Source organism: Tachyglossus aculeatus, chromosome 2 (assembly GCF_015852505.1).
Source record: "Tachyglossus aculeatus isolate mTacAcu1 chromosome 2, mTacAcu1.pri, whole genome shotgun sequence".
Lineage (NCBI taxonomy): Eukaryota > Metazoa > Chordata > Mammalia > Monotremata > Tachyglossidae > Tachyglossus > Tachyglossus aculeatus.
The window spans coordinates 54659469-54684073 of record NC_052067.1 but is presented as its reverse complement, the minus strand read 5'-3'; the positions used below and the strand labels follow the sequence as shown (position 1 = coordinate 54684073).

At 47.9% G+C, this 24605-nt stretch overlaps 2 protein-coding genes across 3 annotated transcripts in view; both read right to left on the bottom strand.

Moving 5' to 3' along the window:
* Positions 1-368, bottom strand: part of ACAT2 (acetyl-CoA acetyltransferase 2) — a 42268-nt gene extending 41900 nt beyond the window's left edge. Inside the window, exon 1 of the mRNA XM_038766283.1 lies at positions 142-368. The gene's annotated coding sequence lies outside the window, so the exon portion shown is untranslated. The remainder of the gene's footprint in view (positions 1-141) is intronic.
* Positions 369-6685: 6317 nt separating this feature from the next.
* LOC119939732 (WT1 associated protein) overlaps positions 6686-24605 on the bottom strand; it is a 35415-nt gene continuing 17495 nt past the window's right edge. Inside the window, exons 4-8 of one of the 2 annotated variants that reach the window (XM_038759923.1) lie at positions 20675-20733; positions 20098-20225; positions 13596-13774; positions 8448-8602; positions 6686-7349 (exon numbers count right to left, since the gene is read on the bottom strand). In XM_038759923.1, coding sequence (XP_038615851.1) covers positions 6733-7349; positions 8448-8602; positions 13596-13774; positions 20098-20225; positions 20675-20733 — 1138 coding nt within the window. In that variant the 3' untranslated portion in view covers positions 6686-6732. Of the gene's footprint in view, positions 7350-8447; positions 8603-12512; positions 13379-13595; positions 13775-20097; positions 20226-20674; positions 20734-24605 lie in introns of those variants that run through there. The other variant, XM_038759924.1, reaches the window with a different exon arrangement.

The following is a 24605-nucleotide window of genomic DNA, read 5'->3' as shown; positions in this document are numbered from 1 at the left end:
CTACCTTTCGTAGGCACGTTCCACAGTCGGAGTCAGAAGCAAAACTCGGCTCACGGAATAAGGGAACGTACGGAAAAATCCACCGCCAACCTCCCCACCCGAAGTCACCTCCATCCCTTCGAGACGGTCGACAATAATCACCTGCGGACTCCGGTCCGAACGGCTCCACGATCGACCCCCCGACTTCCAGGGGCGTTCGTCGACTGGACGCGGCGTTAAGCCTTTAAAAGCCTCTTCAACCGACTGGGAAAGCTTTCTTTTCCTTCCAACTCCCAAATCCTCAGAAGCCTTCCCAAACACGGATCCGATTCAGCTCCCAGGCACGGCCTCGGCGGGAACTTATTCCTTTCGGATTCGGAGTATCCCGCCTCAACAGGGAATTTGACACTGCCCGACTGGATGAAGTGAGGCTAGAAGCAGTCGCCGTTTCTCCTGGTGGGGGGAGAGGACGAAGGATCACGTTAACCGGAGATACGTAGCATCATCATCATCAATCGCATTTATTGAGCGCTTACTGTGTGCAGAGCACTGTACTAAGCGCTTGGGAAGTACAAGTTGGCAACATAGAGAGACAGTCCCTACCCAGCAGTGGGCTCACAGTCTAAAAGGGGGAGACAGAGAACAAAACCAAACGTACTAACAAAATAAAATAAATAGAATAGATATGTACAAGTAAAATAAAGAGTAATAAATATGTACAAACATATATACAGGTGCTGTGGGGAAGGGAAGGAGGTAAGATGGGGGGATGGAGAGGGGGACGAGGGGAAGAGGAAGGAAGGGGCCTCCGATAATGGCATTTATTAAGCGCTTACTATGTGCCAAGCATTGTTCCAAGCGCTGGTAGAGATACAAGCTCATCGGGTCGGACACAGTCCCTGTCCCACCTAGGGGCTCACAGTCTCAAACCCCATTTTACAGATGAGGGCCCAGACAAGCCAAGTGACTTATCCAAGGTCACACGGCAGACAAGCGGCGGGGCGGGGATCGGAAGCCACGACCTCGACACCGCCCTGATGGGGAAAAGCGGGGAAAACCGCTCTTTAGTAGGGATGAACACCCTCCAAGGCCCGGATCTCGACGTCCTTGACGTACCTTCGCGGCTCTCTTTCCGGCCGCGTGCCAGGCGCTCCGGGGGTCGGCACGGCTTTCCGAATCCTCCCGTTTCACTCCCGCGCGAGGGCCGCCTTGGTGTAACGATACAAGAAACGCAGCACGTCAACCGCACACAGTCCGCCCAACGTCACCCATCCGTCGACGAGGCTCGGGTTAACGGATCGGTACGCCTCCGGCGGAAACGCTGCCGCTTCCCCAAGTGCCTCATTCCCTCGTTTCCCGGACGAACTTCCCATTGGAAGAGAGATCTTCCGGCCCGTGTGGACGGCAGAGGTCCGCCCGGGCCGGATTTGGGGAGGGAGGTGGAATCCCCTCCCGGCCTGGAAGCCCCAGAAGTCCCACGGGAGCCCCAGTTTTCCACATCGGCCGGGATGGCGGGACGCTGCCGTCTCCGGGCCTGGAGGAAGAGGACGACGTGCTTTCCGCATCGCTCTAGGGCAGGGAACGTGTCTACCGACTCAGTTTCTACAGTGCTCTGCACACAGCGCTCAAATCAATCAATCGTATTTATTGAGCGCTTACTGTGTGCAGAGCGCTGTACTAAGCGCTTGGGAAGTACAAGTTGGCAACATATAGAGACAGTCCCTACCCAACAGTGGGCTCACAGTCTAATACGATTGAATGAATGAATAAATGTTCTATCGTACTCTCCCAAGCGCTCGTCACAGTGCCCCGCACACGGTAAGCGCTCAAATACGATTGAATGAATGAATAAATGTTCTACCGTACTCTTCCAAGCGCTTGTCACAGTGCTCCGCACACGGTAAGCGCTCAAATAAATATGACTGAATGAATAAATGTTCTACCGTACTCTCCCAAGCGCTCGTCACAGTGTCCCGCACCCGATAAGTGTTCAAATAAATACGATTGAATGAATGAATGTTCTAGCGTACTCTCCCAAGCGCTTGTCACAGTGCTCCGCACCCGATAAGCATTCAAATACGATTGAATGAATAAATGTTCTACCGTACTCTCCCAAGCGCTCGTCACAGTGCCCTGCACACGGTAAGCGCTCAAATAAATACGATTGAATGAATGAATGTTCTACCGTACTCTCCCAAGCGCTCGTCACAGTGCTCCGCACCCGGTAAGCACTCAAATACGATTGAATAAATGTTCTACCTTCCTCTCCCAAGCGCTCGTCACAGTGCTCCGCACACGGTAAGAGCTCAAATACGATTGAATGAATAAATGTTCTACCGTACTCTCCCAAGTGCTCGTCACAGTGTTCCGCACATGGTAAGCGCTCAAATACGATTGAATGAATGAATAAATGTTCTACCGTACTCTCCCAAGCGCTCGTCACAGTGTTCCGCACACGGTCAGCGCTCAAATACAATTGAATGAATAAATAAATGTTCTACCGTCCTCTCTCAAGTGCTTGTCACAGTGCTCCGCACCCGATAAGCATTCAAATACGATTGAATGAATAAATGTTCTACCGTACTCTCCCAAGTGCTCGTCACAGTGCCCCGCACCCGATAAGCGTTCAAATAAATATGATTGAATGAATAAATGTTCTACCGTACTCTTCCAAGCGCTCATCACAGTGCCCCGCACCCGATAAGCGTTCAAATAAATACGATTGAATGAATAAATGTTCTACCGTACTCTTCCAAGCGCTCATCACAGTGCCCCGCACCCGATAAGCGTTCAAATAAATACGATTGAATGAATAAATGTTCCACCGTCCTCTCCCAAGAGCTCGTCACAGTGCCCCGCACCCGGTAAGCGCTCAAATATGATTGAATGAATAAATGTTGTACCGTACTCTCCCAAGCGCTCATCACAGTGCCCTGCACCCGATAAGCGCTCAAATACGATTGAATGAATAAATGTTCTACCGTACTCTCCCAAGCGCTCGTCACAGTGCCCCGCACCCGATAAGCGTTCAAATAAATACGATTGAATGAATAAATGTTCTACCGTACTCTTCCAAGCGCTCGTCACAGTGCCCCGCACCCGATAAGCGTTCAAATAAATACGATTGAATGAATAAATGTTCTACCATACTCTCCCAAGTGCTTGTCACAGTGTCCCGCACCCGATAAGCGTTCAAATAAATACGATTGAATGAATAAATGTTCTACCGTACTCTCCCAAGCGCTCGTCACAGTGCTCCGCACCCGGTAAGCGCTCAAATACGACTGAATGAATGAATAAATGTTCTACCGTCCTCTCCCAAGCGCTCGTCACAGTGCCCCGCACCCAATAAGCGTTCAAATAAATACGATTGAATGAATAAATGTTCTACCGTGCTCTCCCAAGCGCTCGTCACAGTGCTCCACACACGGTAAGCACTCAAATACGACTGAATGGATAAATGTTCTACCGTCCTCTCCCAAGCGCTCGTCACAGTGCCCCGCACCCGATAAGCGTTCAAATAAATACGATTGAATGAATAAATGTTCCACCGTCCTCTCCCAAGCGCTCGTCACAGTGCTCCGCACCCGATAAGCATTCAAATACGATTGAATGAATAAATGTTCTACCGTACTCTCCCAAGCGCTCGTCACAGTGCCCTGCACACGGTAAGCTCTCAAATAAATACGATTGAATGAATAAATGTTCTACCGTACTCTCCCAAGCGCTCGTCACAGTGCTCCACACACGGTAAGCACTCAAATACAACTGAATGGATAAATGTTCTACCGTCCTCTCCCAAGCACTCGTCACAGTGCTCCGCACCCAGTAAGCGCTCAAATAAATACGATTGACTGAATAAATGTTCTACCGTACTCTCCCAAGCGCTCGTCACAGTGCCCCGCACCCGGTAAGCGCTCAAATACGATTGAATGAATAAATGTTCCACCGTACTCTCCCAAGCGCTCGTCACAGTGCCCTGCACACGGTAAGCGCTCAAATAAATACGATTGAATGAATGAACGTTCTACCGTACTCTCTCAAGTGCTCGTCACAGTGCCCCGCACCCGATAAGCGTTCAAATAAATACGATTGAATGAATAAATGTTCTACCGTGCTCTCCCAAGCGCTCGTCACAGTGCTCCGCACCCAGTAAGTGCTCAAATAAATACCACTGAATGAATGAATGTTCTACCATACTCTCCCAGGCGCTCGTCACAGTGCTCCGCACCTGATAAGCATTCAAATAAATACGATTGAATGAATAAATGTTCTACCGTACTCTCCCAAGTGCTCGTCACAGTGCCCCGCACCCGATAAGCGTTCAAATAAATACGATTGAATGAATAAATGTTCTACCGTACTCTTCCAAGCGCTCATCACAGTGCCCCGCACCCGATAAGCGTTCAAATAAATACGATTGAATGAATAAATGTTCTACCATACTCTCCCAAGTGCTTGTCACAGTGTCCCGCACCCGATAAGCGTTCAAATACGATTGAATGAATAAATGTTCTACCGTACTCTCCCAAGCGCTCGTCACAGTGCTCCGCACACGGTAAGTGCTCAAATACGATTGAATGAATGAATAAATGTTCTACCGTCCTCTCCCAAGCGCTCGTCACAGTGCTCCGCACACGGTAAGTGCTCAAATACAATTGAATGGATGAATGTTCTACCGTCCTCTCCCAAGCGCTCGTCACAGTGCTCCGCACACGGTAAGCGCTCAAATACGATTGAATGAATGAATAAATGTTCTACCGTACTCTCCCAAGCGCTCGTCACAGTGCCCCGCACCCGATAAGCGTTCAAATAAATACGATTGAATGAATAAATCTTCTACCGTACTCTCCCAAGCGCTCGTCACAGTGCCCCGTACCCAATAAGCGTTCAAATAAATACGACTGAATGAATAAATGTTCTACCGTCCTCTCCCTAGTGCTCGTCACAGTGCTCCGCACACAGTAAGCGCTCAAATACAATTGAATGAATAAATAAATGTTCTACTGTCCTCTCTCAAGCGCTCGTCACAGTGCTCCGCACCCGATAGGCGTTCAAATACGATTGAATGAATAAATTTTCTACCGTACTCTCCCAAGCGCTCGTCACACTGCTCTGCACCCGGTAAGCACTCAAATACGATTGAATAAATGTTCTACCGTCCTCTCCCAAGCGCTCGTCACAGTGCCCCGCACCCGGTAAGCGCTCAAATACGATTGAACGAATGAATAAATGTTCTACCGTCCTCTCCCAAGCGCTCGTCACCGAGCTCCGCACACGGTAAGCGCTCCGAAACCCCCACTGCCGGATCGATTCGTTCCTCTCGGCTTCCGCCGGCCGTCCGTCCAGCTCGGCTAACCTCTTCGAGGCGGGGAGGGAGTCCTTGAGCCGGAATCGTCCCTCCGGGCAGAACCGACACGATCGTTGAAATAGACAAAACAAAAACATCCCGTCCGGATTAGGACAGGGCGGTCTTCGACCCCAACCTCACCCGTCCCGGCTGCTGGTTTGTACGTTTCAGGCAACCACGAGGATCGCCCACGTTGGGGGTCTGCTAAAGGCCGCTTCTCTCACTTCCCGCCGGGCCGCCCTTGGTGCGGAAACAGGTGATTTTTAACGCTTACCATCTTAAAATGAGCTTAAAATGAGTCGTGTCGAGGGGCAGAAGAGTCCCACCTCCTTACCCGGGACCATCAGGTGCTATATACCCGCCACTCGGACAGCGCGTTTCACTCCACAGCAGTGTGTTTAACTACTCACGCTCGGTAGGTTAAAAGACACGTTCTCAACGACCGCGTGCCGTTCCGGAAGCACGGACCGAAAGGATCCCGCATCCGGACGGACGAAACCAACCCCCGTGGCCGTCCGCGTGATTATGGCCCTAGGAGCTACGTCCGTTGTTGACACGAAATGTCTTTTTAGTGAGCCTGGAGCTCGGGACACCGAGTTCTGCCCGTGCGTTCTGTTGAGAGGCGAGCAATTAAACTTCGTAAGACTGCCACTCCGCACCAAAAACCGACTAGTGGGATGAATGTTATTAAAAATCTTTATTTAGGTTTGGTCAGTACAGGTAAGATATACTGGAGTCACAGAGCAATATGCATTAACAGGATACAACAGTTCTTAAAAACCGAGTAACTAGGCACACAAAATTCTTAAACATTCAGTCACCTAAAGAGAAAATGCACAGATGTCGTGGGGTGGAAAAAATTGTACTTAACACTGAAACTACTACAGGACTCCATCAACAAGTCCAACTTTTTAGTGATGAAACAACTACCGTACTGGGCAAACTCGGCAGTCAGAAACCCACAACTACTATGACAAGTATCTGAACGTTGCATAAGTAGAATGACAGCATGAGTAAGAATGCCCTTACACAGCACAGGTTCTAGATATACACAGATTTGTACAGACATCATTGTGAGTTATACCTTGTGGGACTATTTCCATTTTCAGCTTCACATTAACTCATATAAAAATAACTTGAGCCTACACAAACGCCTCCTTAGCAAACGCCCGGTGTAATTAACGGTTAAAACTTCCAAAGTGGCAAGAGGTATCGAAGCAAAACAAAACCGAACCCCAAAAGACAGAAAACCAAAACCCCCCACAGAAAGGCAGATTGTGACCCAAAATATGCACTAATTTAAATCGTCTCTGGGCCGAATCCTCTCCCAAGCGAAATGACACGGTATAAAAACGAGGAACAGAAAACGAGACGGGACCCCCCCGAGACCCCCCCGCGAGACGTTACAAAACGGAACCCGGGACGTTGGCGCTGGAGTCCAAACCGTTCTGCACGTGCCGGGGCCCCAGAGTCCGGTTACCTTTCCCGCTCACCGCTTTCTCCTCCTGAGGATCGTGGTTGGAGTCTGTGTCGTTTGAGTGGTGCGTGAGAGAGTTTTCACTGCCGGTGGGAGAGTCTACACTTTCGTAGCCGGTACTGAGCTGGTTCCCGTAACCGCCGCCGCCGGCTCTGCCGGCCCTCTCTTCGGAGCCGTCGGAGACCTTGTCGCCGCCGTTCCCCGGAGACGGAGGAAAGTCATCTTCCGTCTGGCTCCCCTCCCGATAAAAGCCAGGCCCCGGTGTCCTCGGGTGGGAGGAGCTGCCGTTACTCGGTCCGTTAGCCAGCCGGCTGCAGTCTTTCCCCCCGGCCTCCCCCTGCTCTCCGGGCTCGGACGGCGGAGTCCGGCTGGGACCCGGGGCCGAGGCCTGGGCCATCGCCGGCGGCGGCGGCTGCTGCTGCTGCTGCTGCTGGAACTGAGCCAACTGCTGGCGCGTCTCCTTGAGTTGCTGCTGCAGCACCAGGATGGTGCTCTGCATGCCCTCGACCTCCTCGTCCAGCTGGATGATGAAGTCATTGAGCTCTGTGCAAAGGAAAAGTCACACCCACTTTATTACCCCGGAAAACCTCGGCCCCCGACGGTCAACCTGTACGGGCGGTGGCAACCGCGGCACGGGACCTGAACTCCGGTGAATCGCAGAAACGCCGGGACCTATTGAGGGGCCGGGTTCCCCGGGGGTCGCCCCTGCCCGCCTGGCAACGCGCCGCACAGGGCGTGGTGATTTCTAGCTACCCCCTCGAAAAACACCCAGGGGACAAAGGCTGCGCCTCTGAATTCGGCAACATTATTTACGGGAAGCCATTCGTTCGCAGGTGGAGCCCCTTCCGTTCAATGGAACGAATCTGCGAATCACCATCCTTCCGCGAAAGAAGGAAAAATCTGCGGTTTTATTTCCTTCGTATTTTTCCACACCTAGAGTCCTCTGACCGCTTAAATCGCTCCATCCGAAAGTCCCCGGCCCTACAACCCTCCTCGCATCGCGCGTCAAAAACGTGAGATCTCAGACCCGCTTTTAAGGCAACTGCACGCCCAGCTCCGGTTTCCACCCGTTTCTTCCCGAGACGGAAGCGAGCCGCCGATCGGAAAGGGAGAAGGGATCTCAACCTCGCCTGAACGACAGGCACGGGCATTTCCCCGGCTTCGGCGGGCACGGGGAAAGGCCACGTGCTCTCCGGGCTGCTACGAGAACAAAACTTTTTATTTTTTTTGTGGCCAGGAGGAAAACCGGAATTTTCAGAGTTTCCAGCTCTTTGCTTTGGGAAAGCCGGCCAGCAGGGAAGGTGTTCTCCTCCCTGCGAGGTCCTCGGATCAACCGGGCAGCCAGACGGCGTTTTCGTCGGCAGGCTAGGTTGAGGTCTCTCCATCCTTTTCCAAAGACAGAAAGGACCGAGACCCCGAAACAGACCCACCCACACCGAAAGAGACCCCCTCCGAGCCTCGATGTCCTGTCGCCTCCGGCTCGGCCCGGATACACCCGATCCCCCCCCCCGGCCCCGGAGCTACGGGACAAAGCGAGCACGTACTCGGCTCGCGAACGGGACGGCCCCACTTACAGTCGCCGTGCTGGCAGATTCTGAAGAACCACGTCAAGGAAACACTTGTTTAAAGGTAGTCCCTTACCATCCTGACTGCTTTTAAGTTCCTCACTATATTTCTTCTGTAAAGCCAACTCTGCTTCAAGTTGCGCAATACGGCCCTGGGACAGCTGCCTTCCAAGCTCTTGATTCTCCTGGATAAGCATTCGACACTTCGCCATTAACTTTTTGCCTGTTTGGCTGCAAAGGAAAGAGGCCATCCATCACAAAACGAAGACAACATTTCTGGACATCTTCCTGGATTACGGTCATTACAGCGAAAAGTAGATGCGATTTCTGCACGCCGCGACTCCCACGGCATTTCACCGCGAAAAAGTACGACTCTCGGGGCACACGAGCTCCCTCTCAGTTACCACATGCCGTTCTGACGGGTGCCGATCCGAAGGCCGATCTTCGGCCTTCCTGGACGCTCTGGAGCTCAAGTACGAGACGCAAATCTTAAGCAGGGGTGGCCACCACGGGCCTTTTCTAGGTGCCAATCGGCCCTCTTTCTACCACGCCCGAGAATTTCAAGCAAAATATTAGAAAACCTGAAAACCATTCGGCACCACCATCGAGAACGTTGGGTTTTTTTTCATTAAACATGTTAAAAGTGCTTTTGATCGCCGTACAGACATTAACGAGGCATACAAGGAATCAGATTTGAGGTTGGGGTGAGCGGACTCTATTGAAACTCCCCCTCGCAGGAGAAAAAGATTCTGGAATAAAACCAGAGAGCCATTTGCAGCTAAGGGCTTACAGGAACAAGGTTAAAATGTGGACAGCTGCCAAATGAATGAACCGTTTTACCCGAACCGAAGTTCACATGACATTAATGAACAGGGTGACGAATCATCGGGACTGCTTTTGCAAATAAGGGGGAGATAACGGAAACATAAACAGCCCTCGCTGTTCGATTCTGACAGCGAAGCTACGAACTCAAATAACATGCCCCTGTCGAGACAGCAGTACTCGGAAACCATCTTCTCTGTTACATAAATTGCCCGAAGAGGCTACAGTTTCACTGTCAGGGTTTATAGCCGAGAGCTATTAGGTTTTGATAAAAAGCAAAACAAGTTCAGTAAAGTTAAAACTTCAGTCAAAGCTCTCCCTTTTCAAACTCTTCAACCAACGGCTTAATCCGCTCCTAAGCGTTGCCTCAGTGCTTAAGATGTGGCCATTTAAAAACACCGTTTTCCAGCACATTTTCACCTCATCTTTCATTTTACCCTCCCACATCTTCCAGGTGTCCTCCAAAACGCATCTGGCCTTGGGCAAGTCTTGGAAAATTATATTACATCAAATTCTGCAATCTGTCCTTTTTCTCTTGATGCGATGTCCAACGTCAGGCCACTGAAGCTAAAAAAAAACAACCCTCATCTGACCCAATGCAAGCCAAGTCACAATTTGGAAGAGACAGTCAGTCGACTGACGGCTTCTACTCGGTCTGCTCGGCTGTTTTTTTTTTAATCAAAAACTCGTCTCTACATCCAGCATCTTTTCCCTTTCGATTTTCACCTGAATCAGTGAGTTGGCAGCTTTTCACTGTAATAAAAACCACTAGATTTTCCAAGAGAAGTATTTCATTTAAAACGGAAATTTTGGACAAGCCTCCTGTCTGAGTTATCGACTGTGGTGGGGGTAAAGGAAGAATACCATTAAAAATCTGACCCGTCATCTCCCTCCCTCTGGGATTTTATCCTTGCCCGCTGCCACTGCAGCCCGAGAGTTCAATCAAAGTCTTTCCCATCTGTAACTACGGGGGGTTCGCTCGGCTCCCGGCCTGTCATCGTGGAACTAAACGTTAAGCTAGTTTCAGACAGCTTTATGTTCACAGGTAATTCGCTCTTAAATATTGCACCCTCTTTTTTCCCCCCTGCAGGAAAATTTGTAGCTTCCTGCAATTTCCTTGCGAAGTGTAAAAGCGCGCTTTCCAACAACCTTCATCTCTATGCCAAGTTGTGCGATTAACAAGAACACACTTAGAGCAATTGACACAATTACAAAATAAACTGAATTGTTATTCCATCGATAACACATTTAACAATAACAGATAATATAATCTGCAAAAGAATCAGCCGTTAGATTCCCCCCAAAAAAACATTTACCTGTAGTGACGAGTAGTGTTATTTATGAGTTCAGTGCATTACTGTTGTTTCATTGACAAACTCAGAATGACATTTTATAGCCTCCTCTGGGAGCATTCCACAAGAGGCACACACTATTTTACCTTTGGGTGGTCCAAGCTAAATCGGGACAACCCGATTTGGGAAGCGGTATCAAAAAAAATTCCTTAAAACATTCTGAACTGATACCTTAAGGCATAACCCATTCTTTTCAAACCACACGGCAACGAAGCCAACTGCTCCAACCTAAGCGGCCAATTCTGAATGATGCCGGGGAGTTTAGTTATCTTAAGAAGAAATCATAGGTCACTATCTTCAGAGAAAAATATGGATGTCTAGAGCGCAAACAGGGAATAACAACAACAATAATTATGGTATTGGTCACCTACGTGTCATGTGCTCTGCTAAGCACTGTGGTAGATAGATGATTATCAGGCCAAACACTTCCTGTCCCTCCCGGGGCTCACAGTCTAAGGAAATGGGAGTAGGAAAACTGAAACAGCATAAATGTCTCCACTAGATCCACTTAAAGGTTTATATCTTCGGAATTTTTTTATGGTATCCGTTCAGCGCTTACTCCGTGCCAGGCACCGGTCAAAGCACTGCGGCAGATACGCGGTACTGAGGTTGGACACAGTTCCTGTCCCATCTGGGGCTCACAGTCTAGGTAAGGGGGGAGTAGGATTTAATCCCCATTTTACAGGTGAGGAAACTGAGGCACAGAGAAGTTAAGTGGCTCGCCCAAGGTCACCAAACAGACAAGTTGTGGAGCCAGGATTAGAACCCAGGTAGGACCTTCTGACTACCATTCCACCTGCATGCTGCTTCTCTAAAACACCCAACCTGGAGAACACTAGTATTTTCGCCTATTCAAATGAAAGACTCGAGGCCTTTGGGCTAAATAATGGTACGCCCCAGATATTTCTGTCGCAGAGACATACTGAATTGTTTTGGTGGTCCACCGTGTTTCCTACTTGAAAAAAAAAAAAAATCAGATTAAGAGCCCTCAAAACCGAGCAATCTGCCTGCGTGACTAAACCTGGGAATCCAGACGGAAAGCAATGCAACTCCCAATTCTGGTTACAGGTGAGAGCTTCCTGCGTGCAGAGCGGTGTCCTAGGGCCCCGGGACAGTACAACAGGGTAGGAAGAACCGATCCAGGCCCTCAAGGAGCTCTGCTTGCGAGGTAAAAAACGCCTCTCGCTAACCCGTTACTTCAGATTCGACGCAAAAGACTTCGTAAATGACGAAGCGCTCAGGGGACCGTCGTCGGACGGATCTGAAGTACCGAATATCTGCATTAACCTTCCCAAGGGCCAAAGGTTTTTGAAGCTCTGGGACTCTGGAAACTGGGAAAACACCTCCTCTGGCCCTCCCGGGGCCCCCCTCCCCACCCCACTTCCCTAATGCGCACACACAATTCAAGATACTTACAATAGGTTTGACCGGTTAAGAAAACTTAAGTCACCCTTCCAATTAAACTGCATTGTAAGTGCTGCGAATGGCTGGAACGTGGCTCTTCCACTCACTTTAGAATCCAGCATCACCACGGGGAAACTCGAACCGGTCCCTTAAAGAACGATCTGACGGGAGCAAATTCATCACCTCCGAGCGTCGGACGGGGACGCGAGGAAAGCGAGGCCTTATCTAAGTGTTCCCACGGCTCTGCCGGGAACGAACGCTCTACCTTCACCGATCCACAAGATCCAAAGTCTGCCGGGCCGCCGTTCCCCAACGCAGACCCCCGATCTTCCAACAGTCACTCTCGTCAACCGCCCCGCGTTCCCGGACGGACAACCGGGGACCGAGGCATCGAGAGAGCTAATCCACTCCTTGGCCGACACCAACGGGGAAAAAGCCCACCGGCCTTTAAAAAGCGGGAAAGCCTCCCGGCCTTTCCATCCGGAAGAGCACTGCTCTCCCCCCCGCCCCCCACCCGCCGCCATCCCGCCATCCCCCGGATGTTAATTTACAACAGAGAGTTTGGAGAAGAGCTGATCTGTTACAACTATTTCAGGGCACATTTCAGGGTGAGTGCAGTACACAGAAAGCCCGCATTACAATCGAGGAAAAGGAGCTCGCATAACACCGAAGACAATCGCCATCTGAGCGTGTGCCTGCCGTGCGGGCCGGAGATACGAGAAATTCCCTCTACTGCCCAAAATGGTGGAGTGAGGCTTATCACACCTAAGTTTTCTTGTACGGAATAGCCGTGAAATGCGGTGCGTCACACGATTTTAAACCTGCGGGCGGACGCCGCACCTGCATTTCTGTACAGTCTTGGATCAGAGCGGCCAACGTCACAGCCAACCGTTCCAAGAACCGACCATCGCTTAAACCACGTCGACTTAAGGCTCGGGTCGGCACTAGAGTTCGGCCCAATACTAAACGCTTAAGTGTGTATTCACTGCCATCCGTGTACGTCACTTGGTTTTCTGTCACGGCTACCGAAGGCTGGTCCTTAGCCAAGGAACCCTGTAAAGCAAGAGGCACCTCATCTGAGTGTGGACCGAGAAGTTCAGTGAACGAGCAGGAAGTCCGCAGTCTCATCACTGACAGTGTCTCTAAGTCACTAGGCTCAAGGTTAAGGGCACGGCATTTTCCATTTTTACATCCTACGGGAATTTGACATGTTCAATTCGCGATCTTAATCTCTAGGTTTGTCTTTCCTCCAAACTGTCTGTAGACACAGTGTACCACAGACGTCTGTTTCTCCCTCTCTTCTCTTCCAACAGAACCACGTCAAGGGTCTAAACGTTCTAGAAAGGGAATTTTTTTGGTTTTTTTTTTTTTTTTTTTTTTTTCCTCGGAGGAAGTCATTTCTTCGGAATAGTCCGACGCCGTCAGGCCTCTGAAGCAAGGGGAAGAAAAAAAGCTGAAACACAAGGTTCATCTGGTAAGTTTTACATTAAGCATTATAAGCTGGACAGTATAAGAATGTGGCTTTTTGGCTCAAAAACGTCTGAGTCTTGGTGTGGAAACGAGTACTTGGCTTGTCCCACCATAGCATTCTCGGAGTGGGACGGACTGTCAGGGAAGTCTTGACGGGGGAGTATGTTTTTGTTTACCTATCAGGCGTAAACTTCCAGGCACTCAGTTCATTTTGGGCTTGTTCCAGTTTGTCTTTAGTCTGTTCCAGTTCCCCTTTCATTTTGAGGAAAAACAAGTTGATGGCTGGGTCCACCATGGTCGATCTCAGTTGGGCCACGCTAGGCTGCTGGACTTGCTTGAGGTACTGAATTTGAGTCTGTGGGAAACAGAGAAGCAGCCCTTACTAGTCACACCAAAGAGGGGCGAACGCGCTTTCTGTTCAACTACCACCGTTCCAATGTCACCTCCGAGTTTTGGCCATTTCAAGCCAGGTAAGTGGGGCGATTTAGAATTTCTCATCCCCCGGGGTCCCGTCACCATTTAGGGTTCTCGAAAAGTCGACGGTAAGCTTCTTGAAAGCACGGGGCCGCGTCTTCTCGCTCTGCACCGTGTCACGGAGTGCCGTGAACCTGGCTGAGTGTTGAGGAATTATTGAACAAAAATGCTAAGTCCACCAATACTGATTTAATTCACGGAGCTTATTTCTATGTTCATTGGTTTTAGTTTCTTCAACTCAGAACCTCTCTGCTTCCCCTTGCCGGGCTTGCTAAACTGCACACGCTTTATCAACTGATTTGTTTTTCTCTATTATGGGCTGATCAAGATTGCTAACTAAGCACTTTAGAGACAGAAGAATCAAAGTCTGTTGCGTCGAGGACACTACAGTCATACCGCTCACTGCTATTTTTTAAAAAACAAGAAAAACCCCACAAATCTGAGACAGTGTAGTACGTAACCATTCAAGGGAAGCCAATGAACACCAAGAAACCCAAGAATTACACAATACAGTCACAAAATGCCAACCAGAACGATGCCTAATAAATACAGTTGCTTGGGTTTTTTAGGCCATTTGAAAGAATCCCTATGTCAACTGGAAATTTTAAAAAAAGTTTCATTTCCACACTGCATTTCTGGCAACAAAATCCACACGTGACCAGAAAAAAATACAAGAATAGATGACGTGACTTTATTTTGGTTTGGGCAGTCACTCTTCAGAGTCAAACATCTAAGTACTGCACGAACTTTACCCTCCTGCTCAGATACTGATCTGAGAGCAGACACTGATTTCTAGATTTTAATGGCAGTTACTGGCCTCGATTACGGAACTTCTCTCACTAAACGCTCGTCAGCAGAGCGGTCATAAAAATAATGAGGTGTGGAAAAAGCCTAGGAGGGAAGGGAGTGGCCCGATTAGTATGACCTAAGAAGAAGAAATCCAGTTGACCTTGAAGCAGAGGGTGATGTGAACTGTCCTGAGGTCACAAAAGTAGGTAATAGATAGAGCAGGTTACTCACAGTCAAAATTTGGGATTCACAGTTTCAGCTGCCTCAATTACTGGGCTTCGAAAATTGTTCCAACACAAAACCGTTCAACCAAACTCTACCCTCCTTCTCTCCAAATGGATTTAGTACAAGATACTCTCCATTCCAGAGCTCCTCCTGTTGTTCCATTCCCCGCTAATCCTAGCCTGAACCCTCAAGTTATTCCTAGATGACATTTCCTGGCTTCGCCCCGCTCATCTCCCCCCAAACAGCTACCCACCAGTACGTGACCTGGTCATCCCCCGCAGGGTCGGCCTGCCCTACCAACCTCCTCCCCGGCTTCCCTGCCCCTAGCTTTGCCCCTTTCTGGACTATACTTTAGGCCCCCTGAGCCGACAGCTCACTGCCCCCTGAATCTCCCCTCTCCGGCCCAAACACTTCACCCTGTGGCCCGCATCGCTTTTCTGAAAAACCGAGCGCTCGACGTCTCCCGACTCCTTAAAAAACCTCCAGCGGTTGCCCGTCCACCTCCACAATCCAACAGCAACTCCTCACCATCAGCTTTAAGGTGCTCAGATCTTCTCTCTCCCTCCCACCTTACCTCTCTGATGTACTACTAAAACCCCATCTGCACCTTCCACTCCTCGATGTCGCCTAGCCCACAGCCGGCGCCTTGCCCCCTCTCAGGCATGGTACTCCTTCCCCCTTCATATCGATCATACCTGACAGTCCATCACTCTCTTCGCCTTCAAAACCCTCCTAAAACCACATCTCCTCCAAGAGGACTTCCCGAAGCCCTCACTTCCCCATCCGCTCTCCTCTCTATGTCCATTACGCACTTGGCTGTGAACTCCTTAAACACTCTGATTCTCACCCCAGGCTCACAGCACTTACGTACATATCCTCACGTGCGACTATTTCCCCTGTTTTCACGTCGGCCTCTTCCTGTACACTGAAGTGGGAGAGGGATCCTGTCTTCCAAATCCAGTGTACTGTACTTTCCCAAGTACTGTATTGTATTTGGTTTTAGTCCTCTGCTCACAGTGAGTGTTTGGTACGTAATAATAATGACTACGGTATTTGTTAAGGGCCTACTGTGTGTCAAGCAGGGTTCTAAGTGCTGGGGTCGATACAAATTAATCGGGTCCCTGTCCCGCGTGGAGCTCACGGTCTGAGTAGGAGGGAGAACGGGTACCGAGTCCCCGTTTTTCAGTTGAGGACATCAAGACACAGAAAACGTTAGTGCCTTGACCGACATAACACAGCAGGCAAATGACAGAGCCGGGTTTAGAACCAAGGTTCTCTGATTCTGAGGCCTCTGCTCCCTCCACCGGGTCACTGCCGCTTCCACTAATAAATACCACTGATTGATCGATTGCTCCTTTGTGCAGACTAAAAAATACTTCTTGAGAGCAGATACTGATTTCTAGATCTTAATGGCAGTTACGAGCCTCTATTACAGAACTTCTCTCACTGAACACTCGTCAGCAGAGCAGTCGTAAGAATAATAAGATGTGGAAAAAGCCTAGGAGGGAAGAGAGTGGCCCGATTAGTATGATGTAAGAAGAAATCCAGTTGACCTCGAAGCAGAGGGTGATGTGAACAGTCCTGAGGTCACAAAAGTAGGTAATAGATATTCCTCTGCAAGACACACGCACTCTCTCTCTGTCTCTAGATCTCCCCGCCCAGTGGTGGAGAAACAAGATATACAAAGATCCCACTGATGGCACAGAGAAAAGGGGGGCAGATCTTATCAACACCGTGTGGGATGCTGTAGGATCTGACCTCGGGCTGAGCGTAGAGAAAAGGAGTCAGACACTGAAGCAGCGTGGCTTAGTGGAAACAGCCTAGAGCTGGGAGTCAGAATCAGGACCTAAATTCCAAACCCGGCTCTCCCACTCATCCTCTTTGTGACCTTGGGCAACTCACTTCACTTCTCCGTGCCTCAATTCCTTCATCTGTAAAATGGGGATTAGGACTTCGGGCGGACTTTGTCCAACCTAATTAGCTTGTATCTACACCAGGGCTGACACATGGTAAGCCCTTAACAAATGTCATTTTTTTTTTTTAAATAGATAGAAAACAGGAAGTGAATTTCACGAACGGATATCTACAGGCCTGAGGACATCATGGTTCCTTCTAGAGTGGAAGTTGGCAACCTTTGGATCGTGAGCCTTCTCTGACTCTCTTCTTCCAACCAAAAGAGGCGTTTGTGCACAGGCCTCCACAGATTCGACATTTTGCCCCCACAACTTGGTTGGCAGGGAGCTGCGGGTCTAAACTGTCCTTCTGAGCTCAGAAAGATGCACCGGGCAGGGATGGGTGCTTCGTGTACTTGGGCGAGTCCCCACGGGTGCTGGACAAGAGGAAAGCTGTCCCACCCTTGCACACCACGTCTCCAACAGCCAACTTAAAATTAAGCAGCAACAGTAGTGCAGGAGTGAGAGTGAGATGGTGGTTTATAATAGGAATAATCATAAAAATAATATCTATGTGCTTCTCTTACAGCGGGGGTGCTCAATCGCCCCCTCTAGACTATACGCTTCATGTGGACAGGGAATGTGTCTGTCATATTGGTATATTATATTGGTATATAGTATATAGCACTCGGTACGGTGCTCTGCACACAGTCAGCGCTCGAATATGACTGACTGAGTAGCAGGAATAATTTTTATCTGGGAAGGAGAGAGAAAAGATATGCTGTGCGATGCTAGTGCCCTTTCTCCCTGCTTCCCACGTGAAAAAGACCTGGAATGAATATATATTCATTCTCTCTCTCTCTCTCTCCCCCTCACTTTTTTCTCCTCCACTTTCTTCTCCTTTCCACCCCCACCCTCTCCAAGTCCTGCTACAAAATGGTATTTTAAGTACATCAACATTCTGTTATTCTATAATTAGACCTCCACAACGAAGCTATATCAATGCGTGCCTGTTGGATGTAGGGCTGGCTATCAGAACACCACCTGCTCAGAGGTGTCATTTTGTTTGCCCCTGGAGCCCATAAAAAAGATTGCTGACCTCTGTCCCAATGTGATTAGAAAGTTGGAACGGAAGGAGAAAAAGGAGCAGTGTCCTAGTGGAAAGAGCACAGACCGGGGACTCGGAGGACGTGGGTTCTAATTCCAGCTCTGCCAGGTACCTGCTGTGTGACTTAGGGCGAGTCACTTAACTTCTCTGTGCCTCAGTTTGCTCATCTGAAAAATGGGACTCAATAATACCTGTTCTCTCTCCACACACTTTAATCGATAAAATTGAAACCATCCGGTGTGATCTTCTAAGATCTCCAGTCCCTCCCTCCTCCTCCCTATCAACTCTCCCATCTTTCCCAGTGGTATCTCAAGAGAAGATCTCCTGCTTTCTCTCAAAATCCACCCCCTCCACCTCTAACCCCATCCCTTCACACCTTAACGGAGCGGTTGCCGGCTCCCTTCGCCCCTCCCTGACCACCATCTTCAACGGTTCACTCTCCAATGGCTTTTCCCCGCCGACCTCTTGGCCACATCCTGTCTCTGGCCTGAAAGCCCTCCCTCTTCACAGCCTACGGACCATCACGCTCCCCACCTTCCAAACCTTACGAAAAGCACATTTTCCTTCCAATACACTCTATAGGCTCTTCCACAAGCCCAGACGACAGCTTGATGGCGAGAAAACAGGTCCTGGGAAAGTGGTTTTTTGGGGAGGAAAAACTCAACACAGAGGAAATGTATTTGAATCATTAAATCGTGACTGCAAGTAAGAGGGAGCCCTCAGGTCTGGTGAGTGTCCGGACGGGTGCTAATTATTCTGGGATGGCACTGACCACCCAGTCCTGGCCTTCAGGCCCAAACCAGCTAAAACTGGGATGACCTAAGTGGGAGACACCAAGACCCCCACCTTTTTGAGGGTATCTGAACAGCTCTTACTACATGTCAAACACTGTTCTGAGCGTTGGGGTAGATACTAGTGAATCACTCTGGGCGCAGTCCCTGTCCCGCTTGGGCCTCACGGTCTACTCCCTCCTCACCTGGTGTATTACGGCTGAGAGGACCGGGTCGATAGCCGGTAGGACAGCTTAAGCCTGAAATACCATTTGAAGCTGCCTTAAATATAGGAGGAAAGGAGATAGAGGAGGAGGGGGATCTATGATGAGAGAATATGTCAAGTGGCAAAGTGGGGTAGGCAGAAACTTGAAAGGGTCAAAAGAGTAGGTGGGGAAATTAAAGTTTTAAAAAAAGGTTAGCTGAAAGTTAACCATGCAGAAAGAGAGCGAAATTAGGTATTCAGAGTTCAATTATAGAGTAATTTTTTACTCTATAGGACATACACTGTCCAGGCTGCCTATAATGCCAGGATGATGTTCTTGCAGAACTCCCAGATGAGGAAGATTCACATTTAGTAGCATTTGAAAAGTGGTGTGGCCTGTTGGATATCCACATATCCAGGACTCGGAAGGACCTGGTTTCCAATCCCGGCTTCACCACCTGTCTGCTGTGCGACCTTGGGCAAGTCACTTCACTTCTCTGGCTCTCAGTTCCCTGATCAGTAAAGTAGGGATGAGGACTATGAGCCCTATGTGGGGCAGGGGCTGTGTCCAACCTAATTAGCTTGTATCTACCCCAGTGCTTAGTTCAGTGCCTGGCACATAGTGAGCCCTTAACAAATACCAGGTGGGGGGATAAAAACGACCAAAAAACAAAAACAAAAACAAAAAAAAACCCCTGTAGAAATTAAGAGAAACAGCCTGCCTAATAGACAGCACACAGTCCTGGGAGTCGGAAGGAAAGGGCCTGGGTTCCCGTTTCGACTCTGCACTTTTCTGCTGCACGACCTTGGGCAACTCACTTCACTCCTCTGTGTCTCAGTTACCTCATCTGTAAAATGGGATTAAGACTGTGAGTCCCATGTGGGCCAGGGACTGTGTCCAACCTGATTTAGCTTGTATCTGAGTGCTTAAAACATTGCCTGGAACGTATTAAGTGCTCAACCCATACCGTATAAAAAAATGTGATGAAATGAATATATACTTTTGGAGGACAAGAGAATTTGACACAGTGGCAATAAAAAAAAAAAAACCACTCTAGAAATTGGGGAGGTTGGATCAGCCTTTACTCTATTTAAATTCAAGTTTCTCCCTGGATGACCCGATGAGGTAGGATTACTAGGCAATCAATTCTCGGATCAACAGCCAACAGTTTCGCAACCCCAAAGTCAAAGACTTTAGAAACGTTTGATACTTACAGTACACTCCTGCATCTCTTGCTCTTTAGTTGCCAGTCTCATCACAAGGATATTCTCCCTTCGGGCAGACTCTTGCTGTTGCTGCTTTAGCTTTTCTTCAGATTCTCTCAATCCAGTTACATCATTAGCTAATGTTTATAGTAAAATAAAAGTCGACGTTTGAAACCTCTTCAAACAAGCCTTTCAAAAATCATTCAAAACTCAGCTTGGAGAAAGTCTCACGCCTACTGACCTACTGACCAGAGGGATGTCCCAGATTGGTCAGGTCAGGGGAAATCTTTAAGACATAAAGGGCCGTTTCTCACATTTGGACTTGCTTAGAGGTAACAGCACAAAACTACTTTAAAGGTGAATTTATTTTATTTTTTTTGAAGTTTAGGAATTTTTGCTTGTGTGTGTTAAAACACCGATGTCCTAATCTTGAAATGCAATCCTTATTTCTCATGTTAAAGTTACATTTCTAGTTTCAACATGGTCAAAGTTGACAGAATCAAGGGCTACCATAACAAATGCCTTTCTAAAATTATAATTACCAAAAGTTACTTAGAAAAAAAATGAACAAACTCAATAAACTTACAGTTAAGATCGGTGTATTTGCCCTCCAAAGCTTGGACATAGGCTTCATACTGCTTCCACCTATTGTTGCAAATAAAAATTCTGACCTTAGTTTAAGTCAAGTTGAAATAGATTTTTATAAAACATTCTGAAAAAATATTGAGATTTCATTAATAAATGCAACCTTCTCTCATTCACTGTTTGGTGAACAAAGATGCAGCTAGTCAATTTTATTTACTGGGCACTTACTATGTGCAGAGCACTGTACTAGGTGCTTGGGAGAGTACAACAATAAACAGACTTTCCCTGCTCATAACGTGTTTACAGACTACAGACTCTACGTTTTGAGCCATTCGAAGTTTAAAATGCCACTTACGTGCCCATAGAAGCTCCCAGTAATGGCAATGGTGGGCAAAGGACTAGTTCCATCTCCTCACACCCAATAGCTCTGTTTGACTGAAATTTCCTCAAGGTCGGGGACCGTATTTTATGTTTCTGAATACTTCCTGCAAGTTTGGGTGTTTGCAACAATGGAATTGCTTACTGAGCACAGGTGCTCTCCAAGGGGGCAGTTGCTCCCACAGCCAATACTGGCCAATCAATAAAGCAAGCAAGAAACAGTGTGGCCGAGTGGAAAGGGCATGAGCCTAGGAGTCAGAGGACCTGGGTTCTAATCCCAGATTGACACTGGTTTGTCACTGGTTTGCTGCGTGACCGTGGATATATCGCTTCACTTCTTGGTGCTTCAACTCCCTCATCTGCAAAACAGGACTTAAACCCTCCTCTATCTGACTTGGACCCATGGATGGTGTCCAACCTAATTATCTTGCATCTTCCCCAGTGCTTAGAGCAGTGCTTGACACATAGCAAGTGCTTAAATACCATTAAAAAGACATAAATGGTATTCACTGAGCACTTAGACCGTGAGCCCATTTTAGACTGTGAGCCCACTGTTGGGTAGGGACTGTCTCTATATGTTGCCAATTTGTACTTCCCAAGCGCTTAGTACAGTGCTCTGCACATAGTGAGCGCTCAATAAATACGATTGATGATGATGATGACTTACTGGGTGCACAGCACTGTACTAATGCCAGCCTTTCCATTAGACCATAAATATTCAGTTGTTAGTAGCAGTAATTATTAAACAATTACTGTGTGCAGAGCAATGCCAGCCTCTGCTACTTGTCTGCTGTGTGGCCTTGGGCCATTCACTTCATTTCTCTGTGCCTCAGTTACCTCATCTGTAAAATGGGGAGACTGCGAGCCTCACAAGGGATAGGGTCTGTGTCCAACCCAATTTGCTTGTATCCAGCCCAGCTCTTAGTACAGTTATTATTATTATTAAGCACTTGGGAGAATACAATTTAACAAGAGTTGAAGATGTGCTCCTTGCCCACAACGAGCTTCAGGTCTAGAGGACCAGACCCCCGGCCCTACTCACTCAAATCTGATGAGATCCAAGAAATAACAATAATAATAATGGAGTTTGTTAAGCGCTTATTATGTGCCTGGTACTGTTCGAAGCGCTGAGGTAGATACAAGATAATCACGTTGGACACAGTCTCTTGTCCTGCACGGGGCTCACGGTCTTAACTCCCATTTTATAGATGAGGGAACCGAGGCCCAGACAAGTGAAGCAACCTGCTCAAGGTCACACCGCAAAGCAGAGGAGCCGGGATTAGAACCCCTGTCCTTCTGACTCCAGGCCTGTGCTCTTTCCACTAAGTCACGCTGCTTCTCCCAGTTCCCAGTGACGGTTGAGGAGACCTAAAATGACAGCTTTCTGACCTACGAGCTCTTTGAAGACTACCCCCTCCAAGCCTCCACCTTCCCAAAAATCCCAAGCCACGTTTGGTTGCCCTAACTCCAAATGAAAAGGTGGCACCTCCCAATTTCGGTCTCTTTTCTCTGGTGAAGTTCTCAATACAGCCATCTGGGAGGTTATCCACTGTAACGGAGGACAAGGACAGATGGGACAACTGAAATCTATAGTTGATAAAGAGCCACCTAATTTCAACTTTCTAAAAATATAACCTGGATGGCAGGCCCTCAAGTGAGAGACCACTGTAACAGAAATTATTTATATTAATTTCTGTTTCCCCCCTCTAGACTGTAAGCTCGTCATGGGCGAGCCCAGAACGTGCCCACAAACTCTTTTGTATTGTACTCTCCCAAGCGTAAAGAACAGTGCTATTCAAACAGTAGGTGCTCAATAAATACCACTGATGACAATAATTTCATTCCCACATGAATTCTAATTCTCACTTGTGTACTTTTTCCTGACTCTTAGTACAATGCTCTGCACACAGTAATTGTTTAATAATCACTGCTACTAACAACTGAATATTTATGGTCTAATGGAAAGACCACTGGCCAATAAATACCACTGATGACGATAATTTAATTCCCACATGAATTCTAATTCTCAATTGTGTATTTTTTCCTGACTCTTAGTACAATGCTCCGCACACATTAATTGTTTAATAATTACTGCTACTAACAACTGAGTATTCATCGTCTAAAGGGAAGATCACTGCCCAGGGAGTCAGAGGACCTGAGTTCCAATCCAGTTCTACCAGTTGCCTGCTACGGGACCATGGGCAAGACCCTTATCTGTGCCTCAGTTTACTCATCTGTAAAATGAGTGTTGAATCCTACTACTCCTAGTTCAACTATGAGCCCCATATGGGACAAGGACTGTGTCTGGTCTGATTACTTTATTTCTAACCCAGTGCTTAGCACATGCGAGCACTTAACTACCATAAAAAAATTCAATTATCTGCCAACATATTTGTAGACTGAATGTGTGTGATTAAAGAAGCAAGTACACATATCTAGGAATACAAGAATACAACCAAATCAAGTTCTTGGAAACACAGCTGATGAGAAAAATCTTTTTCCTGGGCAGAGATTTGAAAATAGACCCCCAGTGACAACATACTGACTGAAGGGTTAGCCTTTTGAAGTACAAGTAGTGTGGCCTATTGGAAATACCATGGGCCTTGGAGTCAGAGGACCTGGGTTCTAATCCCACCTTTGCCAATCACTTTCTGTGTGCCCTTGGGGAAGGTCACCTAACTTCTGGGTGCCTCAGTTACCTCAAATGTAAAATGGGGATGTGATACTTGTTCTCCCTTCTACTTAGATTGTAAGCCCTGTGTGGGACAAGAACTGTGTTTGACTTAACTGACCCATACCCACCCCAAGGCTTAAAACAGTGTTTGACGCATACTAAGCGCTTAACAAATACCATTGAAAAAAAAGGTAGCACACTAAAAGTGGAATTAATGACATTCAGGTATAACTCCTTGGTTTCCCTTAGACTAATACTGAACAAGATGGTTGTTTGTTGACAATGTGACACCCTGAGAAAAATCATTCAACTACCTGCATTTCCTCATCTGTGTTTTCAAATGGGGATGCCAGAAGAGGTGGAAAAAGACGCTCATTATAATTTCTCGTTGCAATGGAATATATTACTTCAAAACACTTTTGCACAAAGGAAACACAACAGGAGGGTGAAGTGATAACAAAACAAACAATTTATAGTTGAGTATTTGGGTTTATACGATATTAAATTATATCTCTGTTAAGCAGCATATGATTTTTCGTTACATTCCCCGTAAACTAACTTGTCTAGACCGCCTTAAGATCGACTCAAAGTACACCAGAGTAGAATCTAGAGACAGTACAATCATCAACTGGTCTTGTACACCCATTCCACTGACGGGGCAAATTAAGGCTTGTTTAGACCAGTAAGGGAACTGTAGTCATGAGACTGGGAAAGGGGTTGGACATTTTTGTTGGCAAACAGAGCTCAAGCCTAGAGCAGATGAGGTCCATCGCAAATTGCTGCCAGGACAAAGTCTCTAATTAGGCTTTAAAGAGCAAAGATCTTTAAAGAACAAGCAAGTCAGCACAAAAATAAACCGGTAATTTAATAAGAGGGTAGA